Below are 14,438 nucleotides of genomic sequence, written 5' to 3'. Positions count from 1 at the left end.
AAAAATAAAAATTTGCGCCAGCTGAGATTCGAGCCGGGGTGCTCAGTTTTGTTAGGCGAATACTCTCTCTGTGTGCCAACGCCGCACATGAAGTTTCATTCACTAAGTGCGTACATATCATTAAATTGTTAATAGTACCTGTTAGAGATGAGTTGGGGACTAATTGATCTCCAATTATACCCATAAGGAATGAGTCGTGACTAATTGACCTCCATTAGTACCCGTATGAGACTAGTTGGGACTAATTAATGCCCAATTGTACCCGATTGAGAGTAATCTCGAAATACTCTCTTTAGAGATTAGTCGCACAACTTTTTGCAGGGATTCTATAATCTATGCTTATGTATGTAATAAATTTTATTTGTTGTTTTAAATGCTGCCCTAATATAATATTCACATATTTATATGCATATGTACATACAATTATTAACATACTTTCGTGCATAATCTATTGACTACATTCCCACATTTTTATGCACAAAAATGCATGTGTTGTATAGTACACTCGGAGCGCTCGCTCGTCGCTCACACGTCTTACCTAGCAGAGCGAGTATGCAGACAGCTACTCGCCTCGCACTGCGAGCGAGGCAACCACAACAGCCTCGCTCGTTTAATTGGAACGCGAGCTAACAAGAAGCGCTCGCTCGTTTGCCGAGCAAGCCAAACTTCTCGTGCCTCGCCTCATTGCTGCTACGAGTACGAGCTGCGAGCGCCTCGTTGCCTGCGAGGCATTGAGTAGGAGTTTGCTCGCTCGCTCGAACTCCGAGTTTTTGCCCACCCTGATTGTAGATGAAAGGGAAATGAGGGATGAAGTTGCCCGTAGTTTACAAATGTAAATTTTTTAATTATTTTGTTCAGGCTTGGTTCGTTATCACGTTATCACGTTATCGGGTTATGTGGTTATATGAACAATAACAAAATACACTGAATGAAAATAACCAACTTTGACCAACCCAAACCCTTGTTTACAGATTATGTGATGAACTGCTTATATGTCATTGTTGGAAAATACTACAAATTTACTAGATGGCAGCACAAAAAAACGACCTGGCATCATCAAATTAAGAATTTTATGTAGGTAGCTCTGGTATTAACAGCTGTTTTTTGTTTACAAGTTCACAACCAAAATGAGTGGAAGTAAGTAAAAAATACTTCGTTGGAAATAAAAATCAATTTTAATTGTACATTTTCATTTTATTCCAGCGTCAAATGAAGTTCGGAAACGCAAAAGAGAAAACGAAGTAAAAAAATGGACAGAGGATGAAATAAAAAAGGTATTGAGCTATATGCTGTGGCACAGAAATATCGAGGTATGGTTGTACGATTCTTTAGGTTGTCTATTTCTTTTTGTTTATTTTTCCACTTTTATATTTGAAATTGCAGAAACCAACCGCCCAACTGCATGACAAAAAATTGTTGGAAGAAAACAAAATCGATGCGACTTGGAATATGCTAAAATGCAAGGTTCGCCACCTAAAAGGCACCTTGCAAAACGTCGATGGATGGAGCAACTCTACCGGCGCTGGACTGGGGGATGACGAAAATTTAACTACCATTAGAGGTACGCATATTCTGTTCTTTGATTTTAATTACAATAGCTTTAAATTTCTTGTTTATGTATAGAAAAAGTGCTTAAAAAATGTCCACATTTGGACCAACTTTTCGACATTTTTTCGACATCGAAGGAAATTGAAGTTGTTGTAATGGACACGTCTACCGATGTTTTCGATTGCAGTATACTCGATGCGACTGATTTAGAGGACGAGAGCTTTCCGGCAAGTGATGAACTGAGCACCTCATCTGCAGCTACCACGTTTGCATCTAAAGTTAAGCGTAGAGAAATTTTCGAGAAAAGCAGGTACAATTGAAAATCGGAAAATTTGAATGGACGAAAGTGGTTGAGAAGCAAAAATTAGAAATGGAGAGGCGAAAGCTTGAAAATGATTTCGAGATTAAAAACCTAGAATTAGAGCAAAATGAAAGATTAAAATGGTATGAAATTGAAATGAATTAAAAAAATAAATAAAACCATTTTGTTAAAGCAATAACACAAAAGTGGTCTTCTCACTCGAGCTTGGTACTCGGTGGCTCGGAGTTGGGTAATTTTTCCCCATGTAATTCGTTTGGATATTACATTTTACACAAACCAAATACATAGGAAAAAATTAACGAACACCCAGTTACCGAGTGCCAAGATCGGTGTGAAGACTCCTAATGTGTAAAAATATGTACCTATTTTCAAACAAGTACAAAACATATATATAATTTTAAGCATGATACAAAAAAAAGGTAGTTTCATTTCAAAATTTTGAACAAAAAACAAGTTTTTGAAGTTTCATAAATTGTACAAAATTATGAGCTGCCTTGCCACATTGACAGGAATCAAACAATACATCAGAGGATTTAATGTTGTGCATGGGAAATGTTCGGTTATTTGTGCAATTATACTTTAATGGGAGCGGAGGGGGAAGAAGTGGGGCACCTAAAACTCCAGTCATTAGAAATAGCGCAGTATAAACTTGCATAAAAGTCATCCTTCGCCTCCGTCCCTTTCTACAGGGACTCGGGGCCCATTTCGAAATAGAGTAAAATTAGCATTTTCACAATCCACAGTATTTTTGGGTAAAATCCACCTCCAAATTTATAAAAAAATTCATATTAAGTGTTAAAGCTTAATCCTTTGACTAGCCGCATATGTTAAAATTTGTTGATTCGGGTCACACGTTTGGACACGATAACCCAAAATCACTTCACAAATAACCGAACCGTCCTCGAATTGTCGTTTACTATGCATTTTTCTATAAATAAAAATTTTAGAAAATTAAACTGCAGTACTTTTCATCTCATGTGCACGCGTATATATTTTTTACCAGCGCCACATATTTATCAGAAAATTCCGAGAATCCAAAATGTTACAAGTTGCAGGGCATCATTTTAAATCAACCTCCTCTCTCTTCCACGGATAACGGTACCTCGTTTAGAGTTTTGAAAATATTTTGCGTCAGAAATTTGTCATCAAACTGCATTAGCAAGAACTTTTTTTCGAACCTTTCGACGAGCTTGAAACGTTTTTTCTTTCTTTTTCAAGAAACAAAAACGTTGCTGCTAGTGAATCTGGTAGCATGATTTTAGTTAAATGTCACAAACTTGTTAAAAGTCAAGTGGTCGGCAACAACAACGAATGCCAACAAATGAAACTACCTCCTATTTTTGTATCATGATTTTAAGAGTTTACTCGGTTGTGTTTTTCCTTACAAATTTCAATCGGTATGTACATATATGCCACATACAGTGGCAAACTAAAGTATTGGCACAGTGAATTTTACGAAATATATGCAAAGTTTTTCATTGTTATTTATTTGCGATACGTTTTTATAAAAATGTGGTTCATACTCCACCAAAAAAACATAAATATCAAATTTCCAAACTCGTGCAAAACTCAGGAAAATTCAATAAATCAGCACACTATTCATTGCCTTCAAATTGGGGAGAACAGCGATCTTCCAATAAAATGTTATGCAATACACAGCAATAGAGTACCAAATTATTAGAAAATACTTCACTTTCACTGTCTTTTATTTTAATTCGCATTTCTTTAAAGCTGCAAAACTTTTCCTTAAGGACTCCGAAGCAATTTTCCACTCTAACGCGGTATTGGCTGTGTCTTTTGTTGAATTCGGCTTGTCGACCTGTGTCCATTAATGTAGAATTGCTGCGATATGGCGTCATCGAGTGTTTGTCAATTGATATGCTGAATCACCTGCGATCATTCTTCATTATCAAATAAACGAGCAGTGTTTCTTCCACGATTGTACCACGATTGTTTATTAGGAAAAATTGAAAAAGCAACAAAGCCTAAGCGGTAGAAGTTATAGCAGCTATTTCGGAGATCACCACATCTCCTCATCAGACTTCTTTTTCTAGAATTCAGCAGGGAAGCAGGGAAAAGAAGTCTGATGAGGGGATGTGGTGATCTCCGAAATAGCGCTATAACTTCTACCGCTTAGACTGTGTTGCTTTTTCAAGTTTTCCTAATAAACAATCGTGGTACAAAAGCTCAATAAAAATATTAAAAATAAAATGTTAATAAGCCACAATAACAATAACAAATACCTAACTAATATACTTTTTCTTGAAGTATTCGAAAACAATAAAAAAACATGTGTTTCGCGACTTTGACTTTGAAATGATTACCAGATCAAATGATATGGCAATGGTGCTATTTTGTCGCAAGAATGTTTCCATACAAAAGTAATCAGCTGTGCCGCAAGGTGGCAAATTTTCCAACAAATGCGACATTTGGAACAACTTTGCGACGCTTCGTGAATCCCACTAATATTCAAAATATTTCCCATCATCGTTTATTTTTGTTTAAAATATGGCTCATTCTATAACAAAAACCAAATAAATCAATCTTGCAAACTTTTGTACAAAATTCACAAAAATTAATCAAACTAAAAAAATTTTATCTAAACTTCAAGCTTTTTATTTCGAATTTTGAAGAAAATTTTCCAGTATGCACTTTCACTAGCAAATTTTTATATAAAAAGGGCAGCTATCACTTATATTTTCATAGATATACGATCGCAAGGTTCACGTGTATTTTTCATACATTACATATATTTTATTTTATTTTTTAACAATATAAGATTGTTGAACATCCCTTCATTTTAGTGTATTTAATTTTCTAACATCTGGTAACACCTTTCTGTTCTCCATTACGGTCCGTCTCCACAGGCAAAAGTTTTTGCCTACCAACTCTCATTTTTATTGCCTGATAAAAATTTTATCAGCGGCAATTTTTGTGCGTGGGCATTTTTTATCTTGATAAAGGCATTTATAAGATGGCAATTTTTGCCGGATCAATTAAAAAGTTTAAAAAATATGCTATTTCACACTCAAGCAAATAATAACACATATTTTAATAGAAAACAGTTCAATTTTTGCTTTTATATTGAAATATCGATAATGTTGTCTCCACGAAGCTATCGCGCAAATGAAAATGTAGCTGTCAAAGTACCAAATTGCTGGCAATATTTATCAAGATAAAAGCTCTGATAATTATTGCTTGCCAAGAGCAATATGCGGTCTCCATGGGCAAAATTTTGCCTGATAACATTATCAAGATAAAAACTTTTGCCTGTGGAGACAGCAAGCTACAGCCATTTTGATTTGTTTGCTTCTTTACTTTGTTGAAGAAAAGTAGTGAAATTATTAATCGCATTTTATGTTGTTAAAAAATAAAATAAAATACTGTCGATTTCACTAAAATTGTCCCAATTTTACTTTGCATTTGGCACAGCAAAGATCAATTTATTTCTACACCATAGTATATTTCTCCATCCCGTCTCACCACGGAGTAAAAAGTTACCGATTAGCACACACCCTTAGTAAACAACATATTATTATATTATATATTATTGGTAAAAGTGGACTTTAGCGGAACCAGGCTAAAATTGATGAATAGAATCGGGACGGGTATTAATCGACGAGCTTTAAAGCGAATAACAATAACCCGAGAGCGGAAATTAATATTTTTAAATCATTAAAGAGTTATTTGCAAAAAACATTTGCACTTTTCGCATTATGTTTTGATGAATTTAACGCGAATAAATGAAGTAAATGAACTCAACACGTATTTATTAGTTTTTATATATTTGTAATGTTTTAAGTATACATTTTCGCGAAATTCGGTATTTAATTCCAATATTCCAGTTTTGACAATCTGCACAACAATATTGTGAAGTTAATATAAATAAGTTGGAGGAAAACTGGTGTTGCCACTCTATTAAAAATAAAATGGAGGAAAATTGCTGCTGCCACTCTATCAAAAAAGTACTTGTGCGTCCAACTCCATTTCGCGTAGGCGGCCCTCGGCCGCACTCAAGGATTATAACCCTCACTACGTAGAATTCTCATTTCTGTGTTGCCAAAGAAGAGGGGCTGAACACCTTTTGCAGAGAACACCTTTCTGCGTAAGAGGTCTTCGGCCGCACTTAAGGATTATAACCCTCTGTTGGAAAAAACTGAAATGCACACACTCTGGCAACCCACATATTTACTTACCATGTTGAATTTCTTACTCTGTTACATACACATATATATTAATGCTACATATATTAAGTTCATTTTTTTTATATCTTGTACATCTTGAATACTTCACTTGGATTAAAGTCTTTGAACCAAATAGATGTGTGTCATTTATTAGTCAGCCAACTAGGACATTATTAACAACAGGTTATGGTACCAGCTCGTTTGACACCTGCTAAACCAAGTATATATTTGATTGAACATAAAGAAGATGAGTTCTTCGTTGTATAGTATTGAGAAGCTAAATGACTCCAACTATGATTCCTGGAGCTTGCAGATAAAGAGTGTCCTGGTCCATCAAGACTTGTGGAGTGTGGTGTCAGGTGAAGAAGCAAAACTAATCCGTTCCGATACAAATGAGAAGGAAGTGAGTAGTTGGAAAACAAGAGACGAAAAGGCCCTGGCGTCAATAATTGTGAGTTCCTCCCCAATACAAATTACTTACATAAAAGACGCATCATCAGCAAGTAGCGCTTGGACTGCATTACGTGAAATTCATCGACCGAGAGGACCGGTACGTAAAGTTACTCTTTTTAAGCAACTATTGGCATTGAGGATGGGGGACAATGAATGTATCCAGCAACACATAGTCAACTTCTCGTCGATCGTGGACAAATTGTCGGAGATAGGATAGGGCTGCTCGCTAGCTTGCCCAAATCATATGAAAATCTCGTTGTTGCGCTTGAAAGTAGAGATGACTTGCCCAAACAAAGTTCATTAAAAATTAAATTAGCTGAAGAAGGCGAACGCAGAAAAATCGGTCGAAACGAAAACTCAATTTCTGATAACAAAGAAGAGGTTTTCATGGCACGTATAACGGACAACGGAAAACGACAAAGTAATGTGAAAAAGAACAATCACTGTAATAGGTACGAAGGTAATAGCAAAATGTTATAACTGCGGTCGTAGAGGTCATTATGCAGCACAGTGCAAGGAAAGAGACTCGAAAAGAGAAAATAAACATACGTCGTTCTCTGTATTCACATCATCGACTTCGAACATGTTGGATTGCAATATATGGTGCATTGATAGTGGGGCATCCTCTCATTTATGCTGTAAAAGAGATTTGTTTCTAACTTTCCAAAAATTCGATGAGGTGATCACACTTGCAGGAGAAAACACAATTCGTGCAGAAGGTATGGGCAATGTGCAGATAAAAACCAACGACTTTGACGTGACCCTCAAACGAGTTCTTTATGTGCCTGGAATTCAATGCAATTTTATTTCTGTTGGAAGAGCTGTCCAGAACAATCTGAGAGTTAATTTCTCAAGTAAATATGCAAGCATAACATATGCAAAGGGTGACATTATACTTGAAGCGCGAAAAATCGATAGTTTATTTTTGTACAAAGTGACTGGCAACAATTTGTTTATTGCACAGAAATCATGTGCAGATTCTATGAGGTGGCATACGCGATATGGTCACCTTAATTTTGTAAGTTTAAAGCAATTGGCAGAAAAAGAAATGGCACACGGAATTACAGCGAAAGTTACTGAACGTCTAATAGCAAAAAATGTTTTAAATGTTATAACTGCGGTCGTAGAGGTCATTATGCAGCACAGTGCAAGGAAAGAGACTCGAAAAGAGAAAATAAACAGACGTCGTTCTTTGTATTCACATAATCGACTTCGAACATGTTGGATTGCAATACATGGTGCATTGATAGTGGGGCATCCTCTCATTTATGCTGTAAAAGAGATTTGTTTCTAACTTTCCAAAAATTCGATGAGGTGATCACACTTGCAGGAGAAAACACAATTCGTGCAGAAGGTATAGGCAATGTGCAGATAAAAACCAACGACTTTGACGTGACCCTCAAACGAGTTCTTTATGTGCCTGGAATTCAATGCAATTGAAGAGCTGTCCAGAACAATCTGAGAGTTAATTTTTCAAGTAAATATGCAAGCATAACTAATGCAAAGGGTGGCATTATACTTGAAGCGCGAAAAATCGATGGTTTATTTTTGTACAAAGTGACTGGCAACAATTTGTTTATTGCACAGAAATCATGTGCAGATTCTATGAGGTGGCATATGCGATATGGTCACCTTAATTTTGTAAGTTTAAAGCAATTGGCAGAAAAAGAAATGGCACACGGAATTACAGCGAAAGTTACTGAACGTCTGGATTGTGATGTGTGTTTAAAAAGCAAGTGCACTGCAAAGCCGTTTCCAACTTCAACCAGTAGAGCCAATGAGGCATTGCAAATTATACATACGGATTTATGCGGACCGGTGAGTAAAACGTCAAACGGCGGTGCACGCTATTTCTTGACTTTTGTTGACGATTGGTCTAGATTCGTTTTCGTATACTTTCTGAAAAGTAAAGATCAAGTTTTCGAAAAATTTAAATTGTTCCAAACTTTCGTTGAGCGCCAGATGGAAAAGAAAATTAAGATTTTACGCAGTGACAACGGCACTGAATTCGTGAATAATGCATTTAGTGAATATTTACAGAAATGTGGTATTAAAAGGCAACTTACCGTTCCACATACTCCTCAGCAGAACGGCGTGGCTGAGCGCTTTAATCGCACTCTTGTTGAAATGGCAAGATGTATGATTGTCGGTGCAGGAGTTAATGAATCCTTGTGGGCAGAGGCGATAAACACAGCCGCATACTTGCGAAACAGATCGCCTACAAAAGCGTTAGATGACAAAACCCCGTATGAGCTTTGGTTTAAGAAGAAACCGAATGTGTCGCACCTGAAAGTTTTTGGATCAACAGCCGTTGCTTTAGACAAGACTCAGCATAAGAAATTTAAGCAAAGAGGTAAAGAATATATAATGGTAGGCTATTCGGATTGCTCTAAAGCATACAGATTGTTTGAAAAATCTTCAGGAAAAATCATCGTTAGTCGAGATGTTTACTTTATTGAAAATACTGAAAAGAAAGAAGTTGTAGATTTAGTATTTGAGTCAAGATTTCCCGATATAGGGAATCAAACCGAAAGCGCAGGAGAAAAAGAAACACAGCCCATAAAAGAAGAGCACGATCAACCAGTCGGCAAAAGTGACAGCGAGTTCGAGTCCGCGGAGGAAGACATGGATGACAAAGAAGGTACACCCAAGATAGGACCTGGACGACCGAAACTTATTCGTCAAGGCGGGCCAGGAAGACCAAGAAAGCAATACAATGTTCTGAATTTCATAAGCGCAGATGACATCCCTATTCTATGCAAAGTGAGTACAACTCTCTCTTAAATAATAATACGTGGTATTTAACCGAGCTGCCGAAAGGGCAAAAGGCTATAGGCTGCAAGTGGGTGTTTACCCTCAAACGCGATAAAAATGGTGCAGTAGAACGGTTTAAAGCGAGATTAGTAGCAAAAGGCTATGCACAGACATATGGCATGAATTATACCGAAACTTTTTCACCCGTCGTGCGGTATGAGACCATTCGGATGGTGTTTGCATTAGCCGCCGAATTCCAGCTCCATTTACACCAAATGGATGTCTCCACAGCCTATTTAAATAGTGAGTTGAATGACGATGTTTATATGACACAGCCTGAACACTTTGTCGATAAAATCTTTCCGAATCGCGTCTTGAAATTAAGAAAAGCTCTTTACGGTCTGAAACAAAGTGGGAGACAGTGGAACAAAAAGCTAGACAGCATTTTAAAAGGCATTGGTTACGGTCAGTGTGAAAGTGAACCATGCCTATATACGAGAAACAAGAACGGCAAGATCAACCTTATTGCCGTATACGTTGACGATTTGCTTATCGCAGGTTCTGATATAAACGAGGTGAAGGAAGTTATGTTAAAAATATCTTCTGAAATTGATGTCGTAGACAAAGGTCCTGTTAACTATTTTTTGAGCATGGAAATAGGAAGAAACAATGAAACAGGTGAAATTTCAGTCACTCAGCAAGCGCAGATAAAACAACTTGTTAGTCAGTATGGGCTAGAAACATGTCGTTCTGTAGCAACGCCTTTGGAACCGAAGCATCAAGTAAAATGTGATGACATTAACTGCAAAAGGGTTGACCAGCAAAAGTTTCAATCTCTCGTCGGTTCGTTGATGTACATCGCTATTCTAACGCGTCCTGACATTTTACATTCTGTCTGTAAGATAGCGCAAAGAAGCTCAGACCCACACCAAGAACATATGGTCGCAGCTCAACGAGTCTTGAAGTACTTAAACAAAACATCCAATTTACAACTAAAGTATCAAAAAACTGGTAAGCCAATAACATATTTCGTAGATGCGGATTGGGGAAGTGACGAAGTTGATCGTAAATCATACACTGGATACACGTTTGTTCTGGCTGGTGCGGCATTCTCTTGGGAATGTAGAAAGCAGCAATCTGTCGCACTGAGCAGCACGGAAGCGGAGTATATGGCTTTATCATCAGCAGCTAAAGAAGCCATTTATATACGCAAATTACTTCGCGAGATGGACATTTATAACGGTGACCCAATAACAATGAATGGTGACAACGTGGGCGCAATGCATCTTGTTAAAAATCCCGTATATCACAACCGAAGCAAACATATTGACATTCGCTTTCATCATGTAAGAGAAGCATACCAGAATGGGGAGATACGGCTGGAATACTGCAACAGCAACGAAATGATCGCGGATATTTTTACTAAGAATTTACCGAAAGTATCTCATGCAAAGTTAACAAAAATGTTAGGCTTAAAATTAAATACCTATTACATTTTTCTATTGTACAAGTAAATACGTGAGTTGAGGAGGAATGTTGGAAAAAACTGAAATGCACACACTCTGGCAACCCACATATTTACTTACCATGTTGAATTTCTTACTCTGTTACATACACATATATATTAATGCTACATATATTAAGTTCATTTTTTTTATATCTTGTACATCTTGAATACTTTACTTGGATTAAAGTCTTTGAACCAAATAGATGTGTGTCATTTATTAGTCAGCCAACTAGGACATTATTAACAACACCCTCACTACGTAGAATTCTCCTTTATGTGCTGCCAAAGAGGGGCTGAACACCTTCGGCCGCACTTAGGGATTATATCCCTCACTACGTAGAAATCTCCCATTTGCGTGCGAAGAAAAGGAATAGAAATCCCCTTCTTTTCACAAAAGTATATTTCTTGTGTTTTAAAAGAAAGAGTGGCAGCACCACATCTCCTCATCAGACTTCTTCAGTGGGATTCGCTCCAACGACCATAGCTGACTAAGCCTACGCACTGTGCTAAGTTCGCCTTTTAAACTGTTGTTGCTTTTTCCCATGAGTCAATAATACAAGGTTGGATAAATATTGACATTTGTGTCAATCGATTTCCTTGTAAGGTTGCATTTGAGAAGGAAAGAGAAAGCGGGTAACCACTTTATCCCCTTTTGTGAAAAGGTAGTAGGAAAAGTAGTCTGGTAGTACTGAAATGCGTTTTATGTTTAAAAATTTAATTAAGTGTATGAAGCAGATTCCACTAATCTACACAATAGACAATTATCTTTTTTATGGTATAATAAACATGTCATATAGATATTAAAAATGATTTAAATGAAGAATACGAGAATTTTGAAAGAAAAATCTTATCGACAAATATTCCCAAACCATGGTTTCATTGAAATTCCAGTAAGTATTTTTAACAAAATTAATGGAATTCAAACAAATCCTTTATTCAAAGGGACTATATGAAGAAATATACAAATAGTAAAGATGCAAATGATATAATGCATATAAATTAATCTTTTAAAAATTATTATATTTGTAGCATTAAAAATTACATCTTCAATATCTTCAATTGAATTACATTTGTATTTTTTTTTTATTTAAATGTTTTAGTAATGTAATGGTTACATTTAAATGTTAGATCTTCATCGTAACTTAATTACATTTGGTTTTTTAAAAATGTAATTTTTTCTAATGCTTTTTACTTTTTTCTCCAATCAGTCTTATGAGAAAAAACAGAATCAGTCTTATAAGAAATCAGTAGTATGAGAAAATGTACACAGACCTTTATTTACCTTTCAGCAAAAGCTGGTTATAATTTAAAAAAAAAAAGTAAGGTAAAGTCACCCTTGTCGATATGATTATCATGTGCTGAGAAATAGTTTTTTGCATTTTTTGACAAACGTATTATTTTGAGTTGTGACTCTTTTGAAGACGGTGTGCGATATTATAAAGGCCTTGTTAAGAGTGGGCTGCACCTGCACTAGCGCTACGATGATGTTGAGTTTGCGGTAAGGAAAAAGTTGTACCTGCGATCATATTCGAATCCTGGAAGTGTGCAAAGGCTGCACTTGACCAACCCAAAGGCTGCAGTGTTAAAAATAGCTGCACCGGCGACACACAAATGATCTTAACCTGCGCAAGAAAAAATAATTATTAAATATTCCAATTTCGCTTTTATGGGGTGGTATACTTACGTGTAAATATGCAAAGGCTGCACTTGACCAACCCAAAGGCTGCAGTGGTAAAAATACCTGATCCTAACCTGCACAAGAAAAAATATTTATTAATATTTGTACTTTGACTTTTACTTGTAAGCAGTGCACGAACTTTACCACTTTATTGGTAGATCTACCAACTTTTTAGCTGTTTTTTATTTTCTACCATTTCTACCAACAAAGGCAAATTTTTTTGACCATAACCAACTGCTTATGGAAATATTTTTCGTTTTCAATACGTTTTTTGTGGGAGACTGCCAAAGGAATGGTATGCAAACTTAAATCATTTCAAAACTACTTTTAATCAAAAAATTTTGAAGTGCAGAGTAATAGTTTGTTTTATTGTAAAACAGGGCCAGAATCAAGACATCCGGGGTCGAATCATATTCGAATCGGAATTTTCTTTACAGCTTTTGGTAGCGAATGCGCTTTTTCAGTTCAAAATGTATTTGAGAGAAAACAGCTGTTATTTTGTTTCATTCGATTCCAATCGTGTTTCATTATATCGCGGATGCCATGATTTGGGTCCACTTTTATGTACTACATATTTATACCTTTTTGTTGAATATTTTATTGTTTTATAAAGAAATACAATTTATTCCAAGGCGAATTCATATAATAAGGTGATAGCAAAAGTTCAAAAACAAAAATTCCACTAACAAATTTTACCCGTAATGACAATAAGAATTACAACAAATACATCATTTTGACATTAAAAATCCCCAAGGCGAAAATTCAGCTGCTTTGATAACACCATCTTACCTGCATTAGCTTTCATTTATCCTAAATGAGTAAAAACTATATAATAATGTTTCTTTTAAAAAAATCTACCAACTTCTACCAATTTTTGTATGTAAAATCTACCAATATTAATTTTTACGAAGTCCGTGCACTGCTTGTAAGCATGCAATGACTGCACTTGACCAAAGTAGTTCCGAGTGGCCGGGCACACAGGGATCCTAGCACGCTAAACTTACTTGCAACGGTTGCACTTGTGGTAAAACGCTACTTTTTGAATACAAATTATGAATAACTCCCATACTCTGCTAAGAAATATGTAAATTATTGTTTTAATTGAAAATATGAAAAATATTATTTTTGATTTTTTTGGCATACTTACTTGAATTCGCGCAATAAGAAAATGAAGTTCCCCGAAACAATCGATGGAAATATCGACAGTGTTGCCTGTTGAACTTGAAATAGGAAGGAGTTTGTTAAGTGTCGATATCTAAAATTGTTCAGCTACAGAACTAAATTCATCAGCTGATTTTATGTATGTTAATGATTCATTTATTGCAAGAGGATAGCATCGCTTTCTTAATGCAGAAAAGCGAATCAGATATAGCAAATGTGCTGGAATGAGAGTTAAAATCCTGGCATAAGCATCGGAGTGGCTCGTGTAATTCAAAATTAGTTTTACAAGTTTTCAAAAATAGGGGATAAAAGTGTCTTGATACACGGGAGGAAACATTAAGGCTAACTTCACCCAGAAGAAGCGGACTTGAAATTGAGCCTGTCAGGAATTTAACCAAGGCAAGTGTAGGAAGATTAATAAGTTTTAATCGGCTTTTATTGAGAATCCCAACGGAAATTTCTTAAAGCAAAAATTAGGAATTGTTTTTGAATTGATTCTATCTTGTGTAAAGAAAACGAAAACACTTCACCAATGTTTTAATAGTATAGAATTCATTTAATGTATATATTTAATTGAAGTAAAGTAAATGTATTTAGTAAGAATTCGAATTTAAATAATGCGTGCGCGTCGCCATAGCTTAACTCACCGACTGCCTAATTCTTCGTTTCTTCTTTCGTCCCCGTCGTACGGTCGAGGTTGCCATGTCGTAACAACTCGGCTATCCTGCATCTCTGATCGGCCCCGATCAGATCTCGTCGCCGCCTGAGCTTACCAGACTGTCGTTATCGTTGTCAGGAAATGTATAATTAAATGGTTTTAGCTTTTCGGAC

At 36.1% G+C, this 14,438-nt stretch overlaps 1 protein-coding gene across 1 annotated transcript; it reads left to right on the top strand.

Moving 5' to 3' along the window:
- Positions 1–828: 828 nt before the first annotated feature.
- Positions 829–2,266, top strand: LOC108363964 (uncharacterized). The gene is made up of 4 exons (XM_017617506.1): positions 829–1,137; positions 1,204–1,310; positions 1,384–1,561; positions 1,624–2,266. Exons 1-4 carry the CDS (start codon positions 1,128–1,130, stop codon positions 1,866–1,868), a joined length of 540 nt encoding a protein of 179 aa, XP_017472995.1. The 5' UTR covers positions 829–1,127; the 3' UTR covers positions 1,869–2,266.
- Positions 2,267–14,438: the final 12,172 nt, after the last annotated feature.

The sequence above is a fragment of the Rhagoletis zephyria genome, unplaced genomic scaffold (assembly GCF_001687245.7).
Source record: "Rhagoletis zephyria isolate East Lansing unplaced genomic scaffold, Rhagoletis_zephyria_1.1 Rzeph_scaffold_01421, whole genome shotgun sequence".
In the NCBI taxonomy this organism is placed as follows: domain Eukaryota; kingdom Metazoa; phylum Arthropoda; class Insecta; order Diptera; family Tephritidae; genus Rhagoletis; species Rhagoletis zephyria.
The sequence above is the reverse complement of the archived record's forward strand: the minus strand, read 5'-3'. Positions and strand labels throughout refer to the sequence as shown.